The sequence below is a fragment of the Suncus etruscus genome, chromosome 19, assembly GCF_024139225.1.
Source record: "Suncus etruscus isolate mSunEtr1 chromosome 19, mSunEtr1.pri.cur, whole genome shotgun sequence".
Taxonomy (NCBI): domain Eukaryota; kingdom Metazoa; phylum Chordata; class Mammalia; order Eulipotyphla; family Soricidae; genus Suncus; species Suncus etruscus.
Genome location: NC_064866.1, coordinates 11,546,485 through 11,563,745, shown reverse-complemented (window position 1 = coordinate 11,563,745; position 17,261 = coordinate 11,546,485). Strand labels below are relative to the sequence as shown.

At 46.6% G+C, this 17,261-nt stretch overlaps 1 protein-coding gene and 1 non-coding gene across 2 annotated transcripts in view; one reads left to right on the top strand and one right to left on the bottom strand.

Moving 5' to 3' along the window:
- The window catches only part of CAPZA1 (capping actin protein of muscle Z-line subunit alpha 1), a 48,896-nt gene extending 48,429 nt beyond the window's left edge, over positions 1-467 (top strand). The window contains exon 10 of the mRNA XM_049765787.1: positions 79-467. Coding sequence (XP_049621744.1) covers positions 79-219 — 141 coding nt within the window. The 3' untranslated portion in view covers positions 220-467. The remainder of the gene's footprint in view (positions 1-78) is intronic.
- Positions 468-11,818: 11,351 nt separating this feature from the next.
- Positions 11,819-11,962, bottom strand: LOC125997825 (small nucleolar RNA SNORA79). Its single transcript, XR_007491835.1, has one exon. It is a non-coding gene; the product is annotated as a small nucleolar RNA SNORA79 (small nucleolar RNA).
- Between the last annotated feature and the right edge of the window lie 5,299 nt (positions 11,963-17,261).

The window sequence follows — 17,261 nt, the reverse complement described above, 5'->3', positions numbered from 1 at the left end:
TCTTTGACCACAGAGTTACTTTGCTCTTCGGACTCTCCTGTTTGAGCCACAAATCTTATCTTCATTCATCTATTGCAGACGGCAATTAGTGAAAACTACCAAACCATGTCAGACACCACATTCAAGGCGCTGCGCCGGCAGCTTCCAGTTACCCGCACCAAAATCGACTGGAACAAGATACTCAGCTACAAGATTGGCAAAGAAATGCAGAACGCTTAAAGGCTGAAAGTCGGTATTCTTCATTATCTGAAAAGAAAGGAGTCCCCATGTGATCATTCGCTATCTAAGTGATTTATAAACAAGAGTGATATTTTGCTAGGGCTTTCAAAAGTTAACAGGTTTTCTAGCCTCATGGCATACTGTTGAACCTATAGCATCGTCTCGTTCCTTTGTGTTCTTTCTGCCTTGTCATTTTCTTTTTTCACTATATCTACTTGTAAATTTTTTTTTTTAATTTTGCCACATTTAGTGATGGAGGAATTGATGTATCCTGGAGTTCATCTTACTATTGACATTTTCCTAGCCATGAAGTCTGTTCCTGATGTAGACGGTTGTTTGTTCAGTACTCTTGTACCCTTATCCTTCAGAGCACTTCTGGTCCTTCAGTGCTTTGGACTGACCCACCTACAGCTAGGGGGTATGCTACAAACTATGAATGGAAGACACATTTCCTTCCAACTGCTTTGATCATTTATAATGACATCTCAACTATACCTTTCAAAAGTTCGAATTGGAACTTTCAGGTCTTTCTTGGGTGGGGCAAAGGAAGTTTCTGGACATTCCATAATAGCAGCTTCTCTAGAGAAATTTTTTATCCAAAGACTTGAACCACATTCCCTACTCATAAATGTGTTTTACTTTTGAATTCTCTCCTTCTTGTCTCCTTCCCTTTAGTACCGTTATAAATATAGACATTGACATTGAAGAAGAGTTTTTATCCATTTTTTTTAATATTCAGTAACTGCTGACATACCAGTGACGTAGTAAAGTATAAAACTGAAAAATGCAGGTATTGAAGGAAAAAATAGGTATTTTGTGTTTTGATACTTTTGAGCAGGATTGTGTAAGCAAACATAAATAAAAACTGAAAATGAACCAAAGTGAAAAGGGGAACTTTCAAGCAGTATATTTCTATTAGCCTGTTATTTCAGAAATACTAGTGACTTGTTTTAAATAGGATGTAAAACTTGTTCTGAATTACTCTTCCTCGGTCCTGCCTGCCAAGAACACAAATGTAACTGTGATATAATATACCCATCCCAGGTATATTGACAGGTTTTTATATAGTTACAGAATGCACAGATAACATATAGGTATGACATAACAGCTGGTGATGGTGGACTCATTTACATTGTTTACACTTCTATGACCAGGCCTTAAGGGAAGGTCAGTTTGTTAAAAACCAAGTAGTGTCTTCCTCTCGCCCAATATATGTCTAAAAGAAGGATGTTTATGCTTCAGCTTTGTTTCTGCTGAGTTAAGTCGAGTAAGAGATCATTTCTAAGTGACCCATTGAGCTGTGTAAGCCTTTTTGTTTATTCTAAATAAACTATATTTGTATTATTTGTCATCCATGCTATCCATTCATAACACACTATCCTCTGTATCAGGTAGTCCAATAGAAATACACCTGTTTTATTCTTAAATGGTCTGAGTCTCTCCTTTCTGATCCATCAGTTGCCAATGAACATGTAAGAGGGAGGAACCATAGAATGGGGAGGTAGCCAGGTTCCTCGGCATAAACGTGCCCACCACGACCTTGCCAGGGAAGTACCTGGGGCAGTCTGGACTCAGGACCCCCTTTAAAGGATGGCATTACATTTCTTTTTTTTTTTTTTTTTTTTTTTTTGGTTTTTGGGCCACACCTGTTTGACGCTCAGGGGTTACTCCTGGCTATGTGCTCAGAAATCACCCCTGGGTTGGGGCGACCATATGGGACGCCAGGGGATCGAACCGCGGTCCGTTCCTTGGCTAGCGCTTGTAAGGCAGACACCTTACCTCTAGCGCCACCTTCCCAGCCCCGGCATTACATTTCTGGTCTGGTGCTTAAGCTGGGTAAATGCCGTAAAGGTTCTTTTTTTTTTTTTTTTTTTTTTTGGTTTTTGGGCCACACCCGGTGACGCTCAGGGGTTACTCCTGGCTATGCGCTCAGAAGTCGCTCCTGGCTTGGGGGACCATATGGGACGCCGGGGGATCGAACCGCGGTCCGTCTCCTAGGCTAGCGCAGGTAAGGCAGGCACCTTACCTCGAGCGCCACCGCCCGGCCCCAAAGAAACCTCTTACCTTTGGCCTTTTTTTTTTTTTTTTTTTTTTTTTGGTTTTTGGGCCACACCCGGCGGTGCTCAGGGGTTACTCCTGGCTGTCTGCTCAGAAATAGCTCCTGGCAGGCACGGGGGACCATATGGGACACCGGGATTCGAACCAACCACCTTTGGTCCTTGATCGTAAAGGTTCTTGACCCTAAGTGGATCCCAGCATTACCTTATTTTCTTTTTTCTTTTTTTTTTTTGGTTTTTGGGTCACACCCAGCGGTGCTCAGGGGTTACTCCTGACTCTATGCTCAGAAATCGCTCCTGGCAGGCCCAAGGGACCATATAGGATGCTGGGATTTGAGCCACCGACCTTCTCCATGAAAGGCAAACGCCTTGCTTCCATGCTATTTCTCGCACGGACGGACACACACACACACACACACACACACACACCCGGAGAGATACACACACACACACACACACACACCCAGAGAGATAACACAGTGATAGGGTGTTTGCCTTGTACGTGGTCAACCCAAGAGATGGTGGTTCGATTCCCAGCATCCCATAGGGTCCCTGGAGCCTGCCAGGAGCGATTACTGAGCATAGAGCCAGGAGTAACCCCTGAACACTGCCCAGTGTGACCCAAAGACAAAAAAAAAAGTAGAAATTACAGAATCACTGCATGTTCAATTTCCACAATATTTCTTTTTGTTTGTTTGTGTGACTTGGCTACAGATGTCTCCTTGTTTCCAACAGAGAATCAGGACTTCGAGTACTTCGCTTTGAGTCCAAGGCCAGTTCAAATTCCTCCCCATTTTTTTTTTTTTTTTTTTTTTTGGTTTTTGGGCCACACCCGGCGGTGCTCAGGAGTCACTCCTGGCTGTCTGCTTAGAAATAGCTCCTGGCAGGCACGGGGGACCATATGGGACACCGGGATTCGAACCAACCACCTTTGGTCCTGGATCGGCTGCTTGCAAGGCAAACGCCACTGTGCTATCTCTCCGGGCCCTCCTCCCCTTTTATTTAAAAGACATTCTAACTATCTCATGTTCTGTACTTAGTATGGAGATTCAAATAATCTTGCTTTTCCAGGGGCCAAGTGGTAGCACAGTGATAGGAAGGGCATTTACCTTGCACAGGATGACCCTGGGTTTGATCGCCAGCATCCCATATTGTCCCCTGAGCCTTCCATGAGCACAGAGCCAGGAGTATCCCGAGTGCCGCAAGGTGTGCCCCCAAAACAAAAGAACACTTGGGGGCCCGAGCCATAGCACACAGGTAGAGCATTCGCCTTGCATGTGGCTGACCCAAGATGGACCTGGTTTCAATTCCTGGCATCCATATCCCCCAATCTGCCAGGAGCAATTTCTGAGCAAAGAGTAACTGGTAAGCGCAGTCGAGTGTGACCCAAAAAACAAAACCATAATCTTGCTTTTCCTTTTACCTTATTAATTCAGTCAGCTCTGGCTGTGCATGAATTTTTTTGTTTTGTTTTTTTTGTTTTGTTTTGTTTTTGGGCCACACCCAGTGTTGCTCAGGGGTTACTCCTGGCTGTCTGCTCAGAAATAGCTCCTGACAGGCACGGGGGACCATGTGGGACAGCGGGATTCGAACCAACCACCTTTGGTCCTGGATCGGCTGCTTGCAAGGCAAACGCCCGCTGTGCTATCTCTCCGGGCCCGCATGAATTTCTTACACCTACAGACTTAAACATTATCGTCTCCTGGCCCTCTATTTAATTAGGCCCATAATTGTGAGGAAATCAACCTCCATGCAAGACAAGACCTGAGAGACCTCCAGACTTCTTAATCGTCAGCAAATTTTCTTCTTTAATTTTATCGATTTCATCGCATTCTGCTGAAATCAGTACCCGTAGAGCATAATTTCCCAACCACATAGAAGTTTTTCTCTGACTTCCTTTATTTATTTACTTATTTATTTATTTATTTTTGGGTTTTGGGCCACACCCAGTAAAGTTCAGGGGTTACTCCTGGCTATAAGCTCAGAAATCGCTCCTGGGCCCGGAGAGATAGCACAGCCGCGTTTGCCTTGCAAGCAGCCGATCCAGGACCAAAGGTGGTTGGTTCGAATCCCGGTGTCCCATATGGTCCCCCGTGCCTGCCAGGAGCTATTTCTGAGCAGCCAGGAGTGACCCCTGAGCACCGCCGGGGGTGGCCCAAAAACCAAAAAAAGAAAAGAAATCGCTCCTGGGGGCCGGGAAGGTGGCACTACAGGTAAGGTGTCTGCCTTGCAAGCGCTAGCCAAGGAAGGACCGTGGTTCAATCCCCACGTCCCATATGGTTCCCCCAAGCCAGGGGCGATTTCTGAGCACGTAGCCAGGAGTGACCCCTGAGCATCAAACGGCTGTGGCCCGAAAAACCAAAAAAAGAAAGAAAGAAAGAAAGAAAGAAATCACTCCTGGTTTGAAGGACCATTTGGGACTCGGGGAATCAAACCCGGGTCTGTGTCAGGTCAGCCGTATGCAAGGCAAATGCTCTGTGGCTGTGCTATCGCTCCAGGCCCTGACCTCTCCATTTGGGTTTGAAATGATGCTGGTGACACCCAGTAGTGTTTCTGGGGTGCAGTGGGGGTGCTGGTGGACAGGCTAGAGAAGGAACTGGCAGATTTAGGGTCTCGAGCAATTTTTTATTGTGGTTAGGGTGCTTCCCTTGCATATGGTTGGATCCCTCTCATCCCATATGGATCTGAGCACTGCCAGGAACCATTCCTGAGTGTGAAGCCAAGAGTGACCCCTGACCATCCCTAAGTGTGGCCCAAAACGAAGGAAAACAAGAGAGTGGCAAGTTGAGGGGCTGAGCAATAGTACAGAAAACAGGGAATTTACTTGGTGCATAGCTGATCTTGGTTCAATCTCCAGGTACCTCTTAGCCTCCCCCTGAGCCATCAGTAGTGATCCCTGAGCACAAAATACAGAGTGACCCCTGCGAATTGCCAAGCATGGCCCTACAACAAACTATACAGTCAAGGGGCCATTCAAGCGGCTCAGAAGGCTAAAAGGCCACACACATGATTTACACAGTTTGTTTTTTGCCATACCTTTTTTGGGGGGCTGTGCTCAGGCTTACTCCTGGCTTTGCACTAAGGAATTTGTAGTAGTATTTTGGGGGACTATATGGGGATGCCGAAAATCAAACCTGAATTGGCAGTGTACAAGGTAAGTACGCTATCTTATCTGCAGCACTCCCCCACCCAAGCTTTCTTTGTTTTATTTTGATTTGGGGACCATACCCAAACAAAACCCTACCCCTGTGTTCAGGGATTACTCCTGGCTCTTGCATTCAGGAATCACTCACTACTGGTGGGTTCAGGGGACCATTAGAGAAGCTGGGATCCAACCTGGATTAGTCACATGCAAAACAAATGCCCTACCTGGGGCCCCGAGAGATAGCATGTAGATAAGGCGTTTGCCTTGCCTGCAGCAGGTCGGTGGTTCAAATCCCAGCATCCCATATAATCCCCTGAGCCTGCCAGGAGCGATTTCTGAGTGCGAAGCCAGGAGTAACCCCTGAGCGCTGCCGGATGTGACCCAAAAACAAAACACTCTACCTGTTGTACTATTGCCCCCTCCCCCAGGCATTTTATCCCTAGCACCACATGATTCCCTTGTAAGAGGAAGCCTTTATTTCCCCTGGCAAGCTGTTGTGAGCATTTTAGCTGCCCCCATCCTGCATTTTTAACATTCCTGCAAATTCCCGGGCTCTTTCTAAGAATGGAAGTTAGCAATTTCCCAAGATCATAGATTTCTGTCCCAGACCTTAGGCTTACAGGAAACTAAGAGATAATGGACAATTCTTAACCTAACTGTCCCTAGACTAGTCAAACTGCTCTATAAAATTCATTTTCTGGAGCATTCTTTTTGTTTGTTTTGTTTTGTTTTGAGGTCACACAGCAGCTCTCAGGGGTTTCTCCTGGCTCTATGCTCAGAAAACGCTCCTGGCAGGCTCAGGGGACCATATGGGATTCTGGGAGTCGAAACACCATCCTGCATGCAAGGCAAACCTCCATGCTATCTCTCCATCCCCTTTTGGAGCATTCTTGTCACATGACAAGCTACACAAAGAAACACAAATCACTTTTCCTATTAAAACATGAACAAGGGGGACCGGAGAGATAGCATGGAGGTAAGGCGTTTGCCTTTCATGCAGGAGGTCATCGGTTCGAATCCCAGCGTCCCATATGGTCCCCCGTGCCTGCCAGGAGCAATTTCTGAGCCTGGAGCCAGAAATAACCCCTGAGCACTGCCGAATGTGACCCAAAAACCACAAAAAAAAAAAAAAAAAAAAACATGAACAAGGGCCCGGAGAGATAGCACAGCGGTGTGTGTTTGCCTTGCAAGCAGCCGATCCAGGACCAAAGGTGGTTGGTTCGAATCCCGGTGTTCCATATGGTCCCCCGTGCCTGCCAGGAGCTATTTCTGAGCAGACAGCCAGGAGTAACCCCTGAGCACCGCCGGGTGTGACCCAAAACCCCCCCCCCAAAAAAAAAACATGAACAAAACATATTAACCCTAAGTTCCTTCCCTTCTGGGAACTTTCCAAAAACTACTTTATTTTTTAACTTTGACATCTTTATTACTCACTTTTTGATTCTTGAAAATACTGAAGAGGGCCAGAGGACAATGGATAGAATGCTTGTTTTGCACACAGCTAGCCCAGGTTGGATCTATAGCACTCCATATGCTCCCCCAAGTCCCACCAGAGTGATTGATTCCTGAATTCAGCAGAGCCAGGAGAAAGGTCTGAGGGAAAGGCCTGAGCTTTTCAAAAAAATATTGAAGAAGCAGGAAATCATGGACTGACATATAGACCTACCTTTCCCAGTCCTGTATCATCTAAATACTGCCAGGAGGGATGTGGCCCCCACAAAAATGAAAAAGAACTGGACACACACTTTGCAAACTGGAGACCCAGGTTTGATCCCTAGCACCACCTGGTTAAAGAAATGACCCCAAGCACTAAGCCAGAATAGCCCATAGCCTCTGCAAAGTAGGCCCCCAAACAAAAAACAAAATAGAGTTGAGGGGCCAGAGTGATGGTACAACAGATAGGGTATTTGCCTTGCACACTGCCAACCCGGGATTCAATCCCTGGCATCCTCTATGGTCCCCCAAAGTACCCAGGAGTACTACCTGAGTACAGAACCAGACATAACTCTAGCGTCACCAGGCCCAGGAAAAAAAATACAATTAATATTCATATAGTTCTGTAATATACCAGTAAACTTTGGTTTAATGAATAGTGAAACAGCTCGGTGAGAGTCACACTTTTGCCAGCCGATCAAAATTTTATTTATTTTTAAATTTAAATTTAAAAAAAGATCTGAATTTACAAAAAAAATGTTTATGTTCTGAGTTCTAATCTATGTTTTAAGTTAAGATAAATAATAATTCTTTAGCATTGAACTCACAGGAAAGAAAGTTATAACTGGGGCCAGGTTGTTATGCGGATTTAAATGTCTACATCCTTCCTTCAATGACAGGTACAAAGGAGATTTTATCTTCCCCATATCCTGAGTCCTTAGAGAGAAAGGCAAATGTAGATTTTCCTTTACATATGTAAATGTCTCATAAAACAGCTACTCCCATCAAGCTTTTTTTTTTTTTTTTGGTCAAACTTTTCGGCACTCACTCGTGGCTCTGTGCTCAGAAATCGCCCCTGGCAGGCACGGTAGGCCAGTAGACCCTATGGGATGCCAAGATTCGAACCAATATCTGTCCTGGGTTGGCTGCGTGCAAGGAAACCGCCCTACTGCTGTGCTATCTCTCCAGCCCCTCCCACCAAGCTTTCTGAGATCTATGTAATTCTCTTTATTCTAAAGAAACCTCTTTCTCTAGAAATCAATTTGGGGGGCCAGAGTGGTATAGTACAGCAGGAAAAACATTTATTTGCCTTGCACGCAGCCAACCATCTGAGTGAGTTGAGTTTATCTAAGAAGATAAAAACAGCCATCACTGAACTGGACATTTGCTGCGGGTGGGTGGTTTTAAGATTCATTATTGTTTTTGTTTCTTTGGGTCACACTAGGCAACTCTCAGGGATTACTCTGATCTTAACGCTCAGAAATCGCTCCTGGCAGGCTCGGGGGACCATATGGGATGTCAGGAATTGAACCCTGGTTGGTCCCAGTCAGCCACTTGCAAGACAAATGCCCTGCTGCTGTGCTATCACATCGCCCCTTGGACTGAACATTTGAGATGAGAACTGAAACTGTGGGGACCGGAGAGATAGCATGGAAGTAAGGCATTTGCCTTTCATGCAGAAGGTCATTGGTTTGAATCCCGGCATCCCATATGGTCCCCTGAGCCTGCCAGGAACGATTTCTGAGTGTGGAGCCAGGATTAACCCCTGAGCACTGCCAGGTGTGACCCAAAAACCAAACAAAAAATATTTACTGTGTGTGGTATGGGGTTTACAAGTACATTTGAGTAGGTAAATTTGCAGTGATAGAATCCCCACACAATTCAGGATCTGCTGTACCTGCCAAAGCATCTCCTTTGGTCTCTTAACAGGCTGATCCGTCTCAGCTTTTCCATTGAAAGGCTTGTTTCTAGTTGTCTTTGGAAATACAAACAAGTATTCAAACTCTGAGTTGTAGAGCCCAAGTACTTATGCAGCAGTAATGAGAATTCAGAAAATTCAGTTTGAGGGGCAGGTGGCAAGTAGGGCGTTTGCCTTGCACGCAGCTGATGTAAGACAGAGCACGGTTCAATCCCCCTGGCATCCCATATGATCCCCAAAGCCAGGAACGATTTCTGAGCGCACAGCCAGGAGTAACCCCTGAGCGTCACCGGGTATGGCCCAAAAACAAAAAGAAAAAAGTAAGAAATTTCAGTTTGAGGGGACCAGGACATTAACACAGTGGGTAGGCCATTTGCCTTGCACGCAGCCAACCTGGGTTCGATCCCGGCCGCCCATTTGGTCCCTCGAACCTGCCTGCTGGGAGTGACTCTTCAGGAGTAAATAAATCTCCAGCAAGTGTGAGCCCTCCCCCCAAATAAAAGAAAATTCAGTGGGGCTGGAGAGATAGCATGGAGGTAAGGCATTTGCCTTGCATGCAGAAGGACGGTTGTTCGAATCCCGCCATCCCATATGATCCCCCGAGCCTGCCAGGAGCCGTTTCTGAGCATAGAGTCAGGAGTAACCCCTGACTGCTGCTGGGTGTGACGCCCCCCCCCTAAAAAAAAGCCTGACCTGAGAGAAGAACTTAGTATAAGACTCAATTTTGTGGATTTTTATAGGAAAACTGACTCTGCAGGCCTTAGAAGGTCCTTTGCTTTCCTTATCAACTGATAAAAATGTTACAGAGAATACAAGGACCTTACAGGGTGGTTGGTTGGTCAGAGTCCTTTGGGTTTGGCCATTTGCCCTCGTGCATTATCTTACCCTCCTTACGAAGAATTTTATAGTCCAGTTAATAAATGCTGGCACTTGGGGATGGGGTGTGGGTTAGGTCATGGGGACAGATGGATTTGCTAGCAAAGGGAAACTGAGGCTTCCTCTTTCACAGCGTCCCAAAAGGTCCCCCAAGCCTGCAAGGAGTGATTCCTCAGTGCAGAGCCAGGAGTAACCTCTGAGAGTCACACGGGTATGGCCCAAAGACCAAACATACAAACAAACAAAAAATAAGTCCTGGACACTACTGTTAGGTCAGCCCTAAAAAAAGAAACAAAAAGAAATTTTGTGGGCCCGGAGAGATAGCACAGCGGTGTTTGCCTTGCAAGCAGCCGATCCAGGACCAAAGGTGGTTGGTTCGAATCCCGGTGTCCCATATGGTCCCCCGTGCCTGCCAGGAGCTATTTCTGAGCAGAGAACCAGGAGTAACCCCTGAGCACCGCTGGGTGTGGCCCAAAAAACCAAAAAAAAAAAAAAAAAAAAAATTTTGCTTGTTTCTAGGAGCAGGAGAAAGTGCAGCAGTCTAAAGAAAGCACTTGCTTTGCGTGAGACTGACCTGAGTTTAATCCCTGGCATCACACCTGCTCCCCTCAGCACCACCAGAAGTCATTCCTGAGTGCAGAACCAGGAGTAAATCCTCTGGAACCATACCACAAGTTTCTAGTTTCCTTCTATAGTTGTCTTGGAATGGTATAGACTGCCTTCGGTGTCTTATGGATCAATCCATACCTTAGTACCAGTGATAGTACAGCATGTCGGGTTTGATCCCCTGCATCCCATACGGTTCCGCTACACCTGCTAGGAATAATTACTGAGTATAGAACCAGGAGTAATCTCTGAGCACTGCCAGTGTGGCTCAAAAAAACGCCATCAACAACAAGAAATGCAACCTTACTGTTTTTTTTTTTTTTTTTTTTTTTTTTTTTTGGTTTTTGGGCCACACCCGGTAACGCTCAGGGGTTACTCCTGGCTATGCGCTCAGAAGTCGCTCCTGGCTTGGGGGACCATATGGGACGCCGGGGGATCGAACCGCAGTCCATCTCCTAGGCTAGCGCAGGTAAGGCAGGCACCTTACCTCCAGCGCCACCGCCCGGCCCCAACCTTACTGTTTTAATAAATCAGATTACTAGCCCCAGTGTGACAGTGGTTAGAGTACAAATTGACTTTGCACACGAGGCCCTGGATTTGATTTTAGCACTGAGGACAGCTAAGAATTGTCCCCGGCACTGTTATGTCACCCAAAAGTAAAAAGAATCCGGCCCTTTTCTCCTTCCTCCCTTCCTTCCTTCCTTCCTTCCTTCCTTCCTTCCTTCCTTCCTTCCTTCCTTCCTTCCTTCCTTCCTTCCTTCCTTCCTCCTTCCTTCCTCCCTCTCTCCCTCCCTCCCTTCTTTCTTCCTTCTTTTTCTCCTTCCCTCCTTTCCTCCCTCCCTCCTTTCTTTTTTCTCCCTTCCTTCCTTTCCTCTTTTCTTTTTCTTTTTTTGGGGGAGAGGGGAGAGAGGGAGAAAAGGGAGAGGGGGGAGAGAAGGGAAGGGGAGGAGATGTTTTCTTTCCTCCTTCCCTCCCTTCCTTCCTTCCTTCCTCCCTTCCTTCCTTTCTTCCTCCCTCCCTCCCTTCCTTCCTTCTTTTCTTTTTCTTTTTTTTTGGGGGGGAGAGGGGAGAGAGGGGGTGATGGGAAGAGAGGGGAGAGAAAAGGAGAGGGAGAGATGGGAAGAGAAGGGAGGGGGAGAGGAAGAGAAGGGGGAGAGGGGAGAGAGAGGAGAAGGGGAGGAGAGGAGAGAGGGAGAAGGAGAGAGACGTTTTCCTTCCTCCCTCCCTCCCTCCCTCCCTCCCTCCCTTCCTTTCGTCCTCCCTCCCTTCCTTCCTTCCTCCCTCTCTTCCTTTCTCCCTCCCTTCCTTCCTTTCTTCCTTCCTTTGTTTTTTTCTTAGAAGGGGAGCACACCTAGCATTACTAAGGACCTACTTCTGGTAGGGTTCAGGGAGCCATATGGGATGCTAAAGATATAAAGATATATATATAACCATACACTATCACTTCAGCTCTGGAGTCCAGATCCTTTATAAGTATAGATAAATTTGGGGGAGTCTTCCAAGAACTGAGATCTGGTAAAGATATGAAAGATGGTAAGGTATCTTTTCTTTTTTTCTTTCACCATATGTTTGATTCTGCAAATTTTAGAGAACAAGCAGATAATCCCATTATCACAATATTCTCTGAGTGAAGAAAATCAAATTTTAATTTATGATAACCTAACATCCTAGTGCCAGCACTCTAGACAATAGGAGGAACAATCATCAAAGGTTGCATCAAAGGTTGTAATTTTTGTTTGTTTTGTTTTGGTTTGGTTTGGTTTTTGAGCCACACCAGGTGACGCTCAGGGGTTTCTCCTGGCTATGCACTCAGAAATTGCTCCTGGCTTGGGGGACCATATGGGACACCGAGGATCAAACCGAGGTTTGTCCTAGGTTAGTGCGTGCAAGGCAAACAAATGCCCTACAGCCTGCGCCACCGCTCCAGCCCACGGGAAACTATTTGGACACCTAGAATAACCTTATGTGAAAATGACCATGATAGTTTTAGGAGACATGGTTTTTCCCAGATGTTTAGGAGATTCTATTGTAACCAAAGCCAGAGTATAGTTTCACCCAGGTTGTTACTATTTTGTTATAGAACCCATCCCTGGGTCCTTGCTCTCATAATACATAAAGATTAACCAGAGATCAGTGCATGGACCCAGGCTGTAGCTCAAAGAACTAGAACACATGCCTAACACGCACAGCAATGGGTTTGATCGCTGACATCACAGTCTTCCTGCTAGGGCTCTGTCCTGAGCCTCAGGTTATTGAGAATGGCCTCCAAAGCAGCCATTCAATAGAACAAGTTCAGTGAGTTATTCTGGCAATATTTATTGTCTGAACGAAAGGAGACAGTCCAGGACAGTGTGACTTGGCTGGTGGTTCTCTTGTTAGGATCTAAAATTTGGTTTACAATGAACTGTAGGAGCCACAGAGATAGCACAGCGGTAGGGCATTTACCATGTATGCGGCCTACCCGGAAGGGACCTGGTTCGATTCCTGGCATCCCATAGGGTCCCCCAGCCTGCCAGGGGTAATTTCTGAGTGCAGAGCCAGAAGTAATCCCTGAGCACCGATGGGTATGGCCCAATAACCAATCAATTAATAAAATTAAAAAAAAATAGAATGAAATATAACCTAGCTTTGCTGTGAACCTAAGAACAACCATGACGGGCTCCAGGTTTAAGGTACAAAGATTAGGTCTAGAAGAAAAGCCAGTTCCTGGAACCAGAAGATAGGGGGACATTTTGGAGATACAGCAATGAACAGATGGCCAGGCAACCACACCCCGGATCTGGAGGCTCATGATTTCCCTTCACTGAACCTACAGCCCACCCTAGACATTTGTTCTATGCAATTTTGTGCTATGAACCTGTAGTTTTATTATTTATTTATTTTAGTTTTGGGGCCACACTCGGCAGTGCTCGGGGTTACTCCTGGCTCTGTGCTCAGAAGTCACTCCTGGCAGGCTTGGGGGACCATATGGGATGTCGGAATTCGAACCACCGACCTTCTGCATGCAAGGCAAACACCTTACCTCCATGCTATCTCTCCCGCCCCATTACTCCATCTATTCTCTCTTTTTTTTTGGGGGGGGGGCCACACCCGTTAACACTCAGGGGTTACTCCTGGCTATGAGCTCAGAAGTTGCTCCTGGCTTGGGGGACCATATGGGACGCGGGGGGATCGAACCGCGGTCCGTTCAAGGCTAGCGCAGGTAAGGCAGGCACCTTACCTCTTGCGCCACCGCCCGGCCCCCCATCTATTCTCTCAAGTCCACCAAGAGTGATCCCTGAACACAGAGCCAGGAGTACCATAAGTCCTAAGTACTGGTGGATATTTTGGCAAAGAAAAAACAAAAAAAGGAGGGTAGGCCAGAGCAATGGCACAGTGGGTAGGTCATTTGCCGTGCACCCAGCAGACCCTGCTGCTGCCATAATTTTCTTTTTTTTTTTCTTTTTTTTTTTTTTTTTTTTTTTTTTTTTTGGTTTTTGGGTCGCACCCGGCAGTGCTCAGGGGTTATTCCTGGCTCCAGGCTCAGAAATTGCTCCTGGCAGGCACAGGGGACCATATGGGACGCCGGGATTCGAACCGATGACCTCCTGCATGAAAGGCAAACGCTTTACCTCCATGCTATCTCTCCGGCCCGCTGCTGCCATAATTTAAGGCAAGTTAAAATCGAAGACCCACTGGGCTCCCCCAGTGTCGATGGCTGAGAAAATACCTCAAAGAGAGGTTGCTTCCTTGAAAAGTGAGGGTGGTATTTCTCAAGCTTAGTAATAGTTTCAAAGAAGAGTTGCAAACATGGGTCCGGAGAGATAGCACAGCGGCGTTTGCCTTACAAGCAGCAGATCCAGGATCAAAGGTGGTTGGTTCGAATCCCGGTGTCCCATATGGTCCCCCGTGCCTGCCAGGAGCTATTTCTGAGCAGATAGCTAGGAGTAACCCCTGAGCACTGCCGGGTGTGGCCCAAAAACCAAAAAAAAAAAAAAGAGTTGCAAACATATATATTTGGCCTAATAAGAATCTCCCTGCTGGGGGCTGAGTGTATAGCCAGGAGTAACCCTAACCCCTGAGCGCTGCTGGGTGTGACCCAAAAGCCAAAAAAAAAAAAAAAAAAAAAAAAAAGAATCTTTGAGATGTTAAAGTTTTCCCTCAGATACCAGAGAAGCCTCTGGATCAACTCCCCTCTGTCTTTTAATTGGAATTTATCATTCCGAAGATTTGTAACCTACGCCAAAGGCCTGTGAATTGTATGTTGTGAAGAAACTTATAGATCAAACAGTCTAGCTCGTTGCTAACAAGAAAGTACAATGTTTATGAACCTTGCAAGAAAGCAGGTGTCGGCAGTCTCTCACATGTAAAATTCATGTTTAAATACACCTCTGGGGGCCAGAGAGAGAGAGAGCATGAAGGTAAGGCATTTGCCTTGCATGCAGAAGGACAGTGGTTTGAATCCCAGCATCCCACATGGTCCCCCGAGCCTGCCAGGAGCGATTTCTGAGCATAGAGCCAGGAGGAACCCCTGAGCGTTGTCGGGTGTGACCCAAAAATCAAAAAAAAAAAAATAAACAAGTTCTGAATGTAGAGCCGGAAGTTGCCTCTGAGTATTGCCAGGTGTGACCAAAATATTCATAAAGAAAGAAGATGAAGAAACAGGATGTTTACCCAAAAGAGAAAATTTTTTTTCTGTGGTTTTTGGGTCACACCCGGCAGTGCTCAGGGGTTTTTCCTGGCTCCGTGCTCAGAAATGCTCCTGGCAGGCACGGGGGACCATATGGGACGCAGGGATTCGAACCGATGACTTTCTGCATGAAAGGTAAGCACCTTACCTCCATGCTATTTCTCCGGCCCCCAGAAGAGAAATTTTGCAAGAGACAATGGAACTAAACAAGCTCTACTCTTGCCCAAAACTGCTATCCCGGGGCCAGAGCAATAGCACAGTGGTAAGGCGTTTGCCTTGCACTTGGCCAGCACAGGATAGACCCTGTTTGAATCCTGGCATCCCAGATGGTCCCCGAGCCACCCCTGAGTGCTGCCGGGTGTGACCCAAAAACCAAAAACCAAAAAAAAAAAAAACAACCCCAAAACAAAACACAAAGCTGATACCCAATTCTGACCTAACACTGACTTTTACCCATTTTTTGTTTTGTTTTGGTTGGGCCACACCTGGTGGCACGCAGGGGTCACTCCTGGCTCTGTCCTCAGAAATTACTCCTGGCAGATTTGGGGGACCATAAGGGATGCCAGGAATTGAAATCAGGTCTTGCCACGGCCTCTTGTTCGGACACTTCAGGATGTTCTCTGGGTCCCTCAGGATAGTGGCTGCAGGTTTCAGCGAATGAAGGAGACACTCTCAGTTGTGGATCATGATTGTGTGTCTGTTTATTGAATGCAACAGAGGGGTATTTATTTATTTAGGTTTTTGGGACACACCCGGCAGTGCTCAGGGGTTACTCCTGGCTGTCTGCCCAGAAAGAGCTCCTGGCAGGCACGGGGGACTATATGGGACACCGGGATTCGAACCAACCACCTTTGGTCCTGGATTGGCTGCTTGCAAGGCAAACGCCGCTGTGCTATCTCTCCGGGCCCTATATATTTATTTTGATTTTGGGGTCTTACCTGGCAGCACTCGGATTATTTCTGGCTATGCACTCAGAAATCCCTCCTGGCAGGCTCGGGGGAAACACACGGGATGCCAGGAATCAAACCCGGGTCTGTCCCTGGTTGGCTGCATGCAAGGCAAATGCAGTACCACTGTGCTATCTCTCGACAACCTATATTTAGGACTTATTTAGTGTGCACTCAGCACCCTATTGAATGCTAGGGATCAAACTTGGGTCAATTGTGTGAGCCAAGACCTACTCTCCAGCTCTCCCTTCAGGGATCATTCCTGGTGACTTTCAGCAAAAGCAGGTCGGTGATGCATGGATCGAATCCAGGTTGGTCACACAAGGCAAGCACTCTATCTGCTGCATTGTAGTTCCAGCCCCGGCTTATGTTTTTGTTTGCTTGTTTTGTTTTTGTTTTTGTGCCATGCTGGCAATACTCAAAGGTTACTCCTGGCTCAGGAATTACTCCAGGTGATGCTCAGGGGATCAGGGGATGTCTGGGCCACATGCAAGACAAACACCCTACCTGCTATATTATGGCTCTGGCTCCCCCTCTGACATATGAGAAAATCCAGGAGGTGGGTTTAGCCAGATACCCTAGAGGTCATATACCCTGGGGTACAGGGGGTTTAGATATACTCCTCAGGGGCCAGAAAGATAGCACAGTGGTAGGGCATTTGCCTTGCATGCAGTTGACCAGGGAGGGACCAGGTTTGATTCCAGGTATCCCATATGGGCCCCCAGCCTGCCAGGGACGATTTCTGAGTGCAGAGCCAGGAATAACCCCTGATTGCCACCAGGTGTGATCCAAAAAACAATCAATCAATTAATAATAAAGCTTAAAAATTAAAGCAAAAGATATGCTCATTAGGAGAGTTATAGGGGTCTAAAATTAATTAATTCAATTGAATTAATTCCTAGAATTGGCTCATCTATGCTCTGCCCTGGGAATGGGCTAAAATTACTTTAGGAATATCTCAGTCCGTTTTCATGATTAGCTCAAAAAAAAAATTTTTTTTTTAGGGGAAGAGAGGGCACATTTGGCCCTGCTCAGGACTTACTCCTGCCTCTGCACTCAGGGATCGATGGCTCCTGGCTAGGCTCCATGGACCATATGGGATTCTGGGATCCAATTTGCATTTGCTGCCTGCAGGGCAAAAATGTCCTCTGTCCAGTACTATGGTTTAGGCCCCTGACTTAAGACTATTAATCATTGCTTGCCTAACTTTCTCTTGAATCTTAAGAAGCTATATTTTGGGGCCGGAGATAGCATAAAGGTAGGGTGTATTTGCCTTGCATGCAGAGGGATGGTGGTTTGAATACTGGCATCCCATATGTTCCCCCGAAGTGATTTCTGAGCATAGAGCCAGGAGTGACCCCTGAGCACTGCTGGGTGTGACACACACACA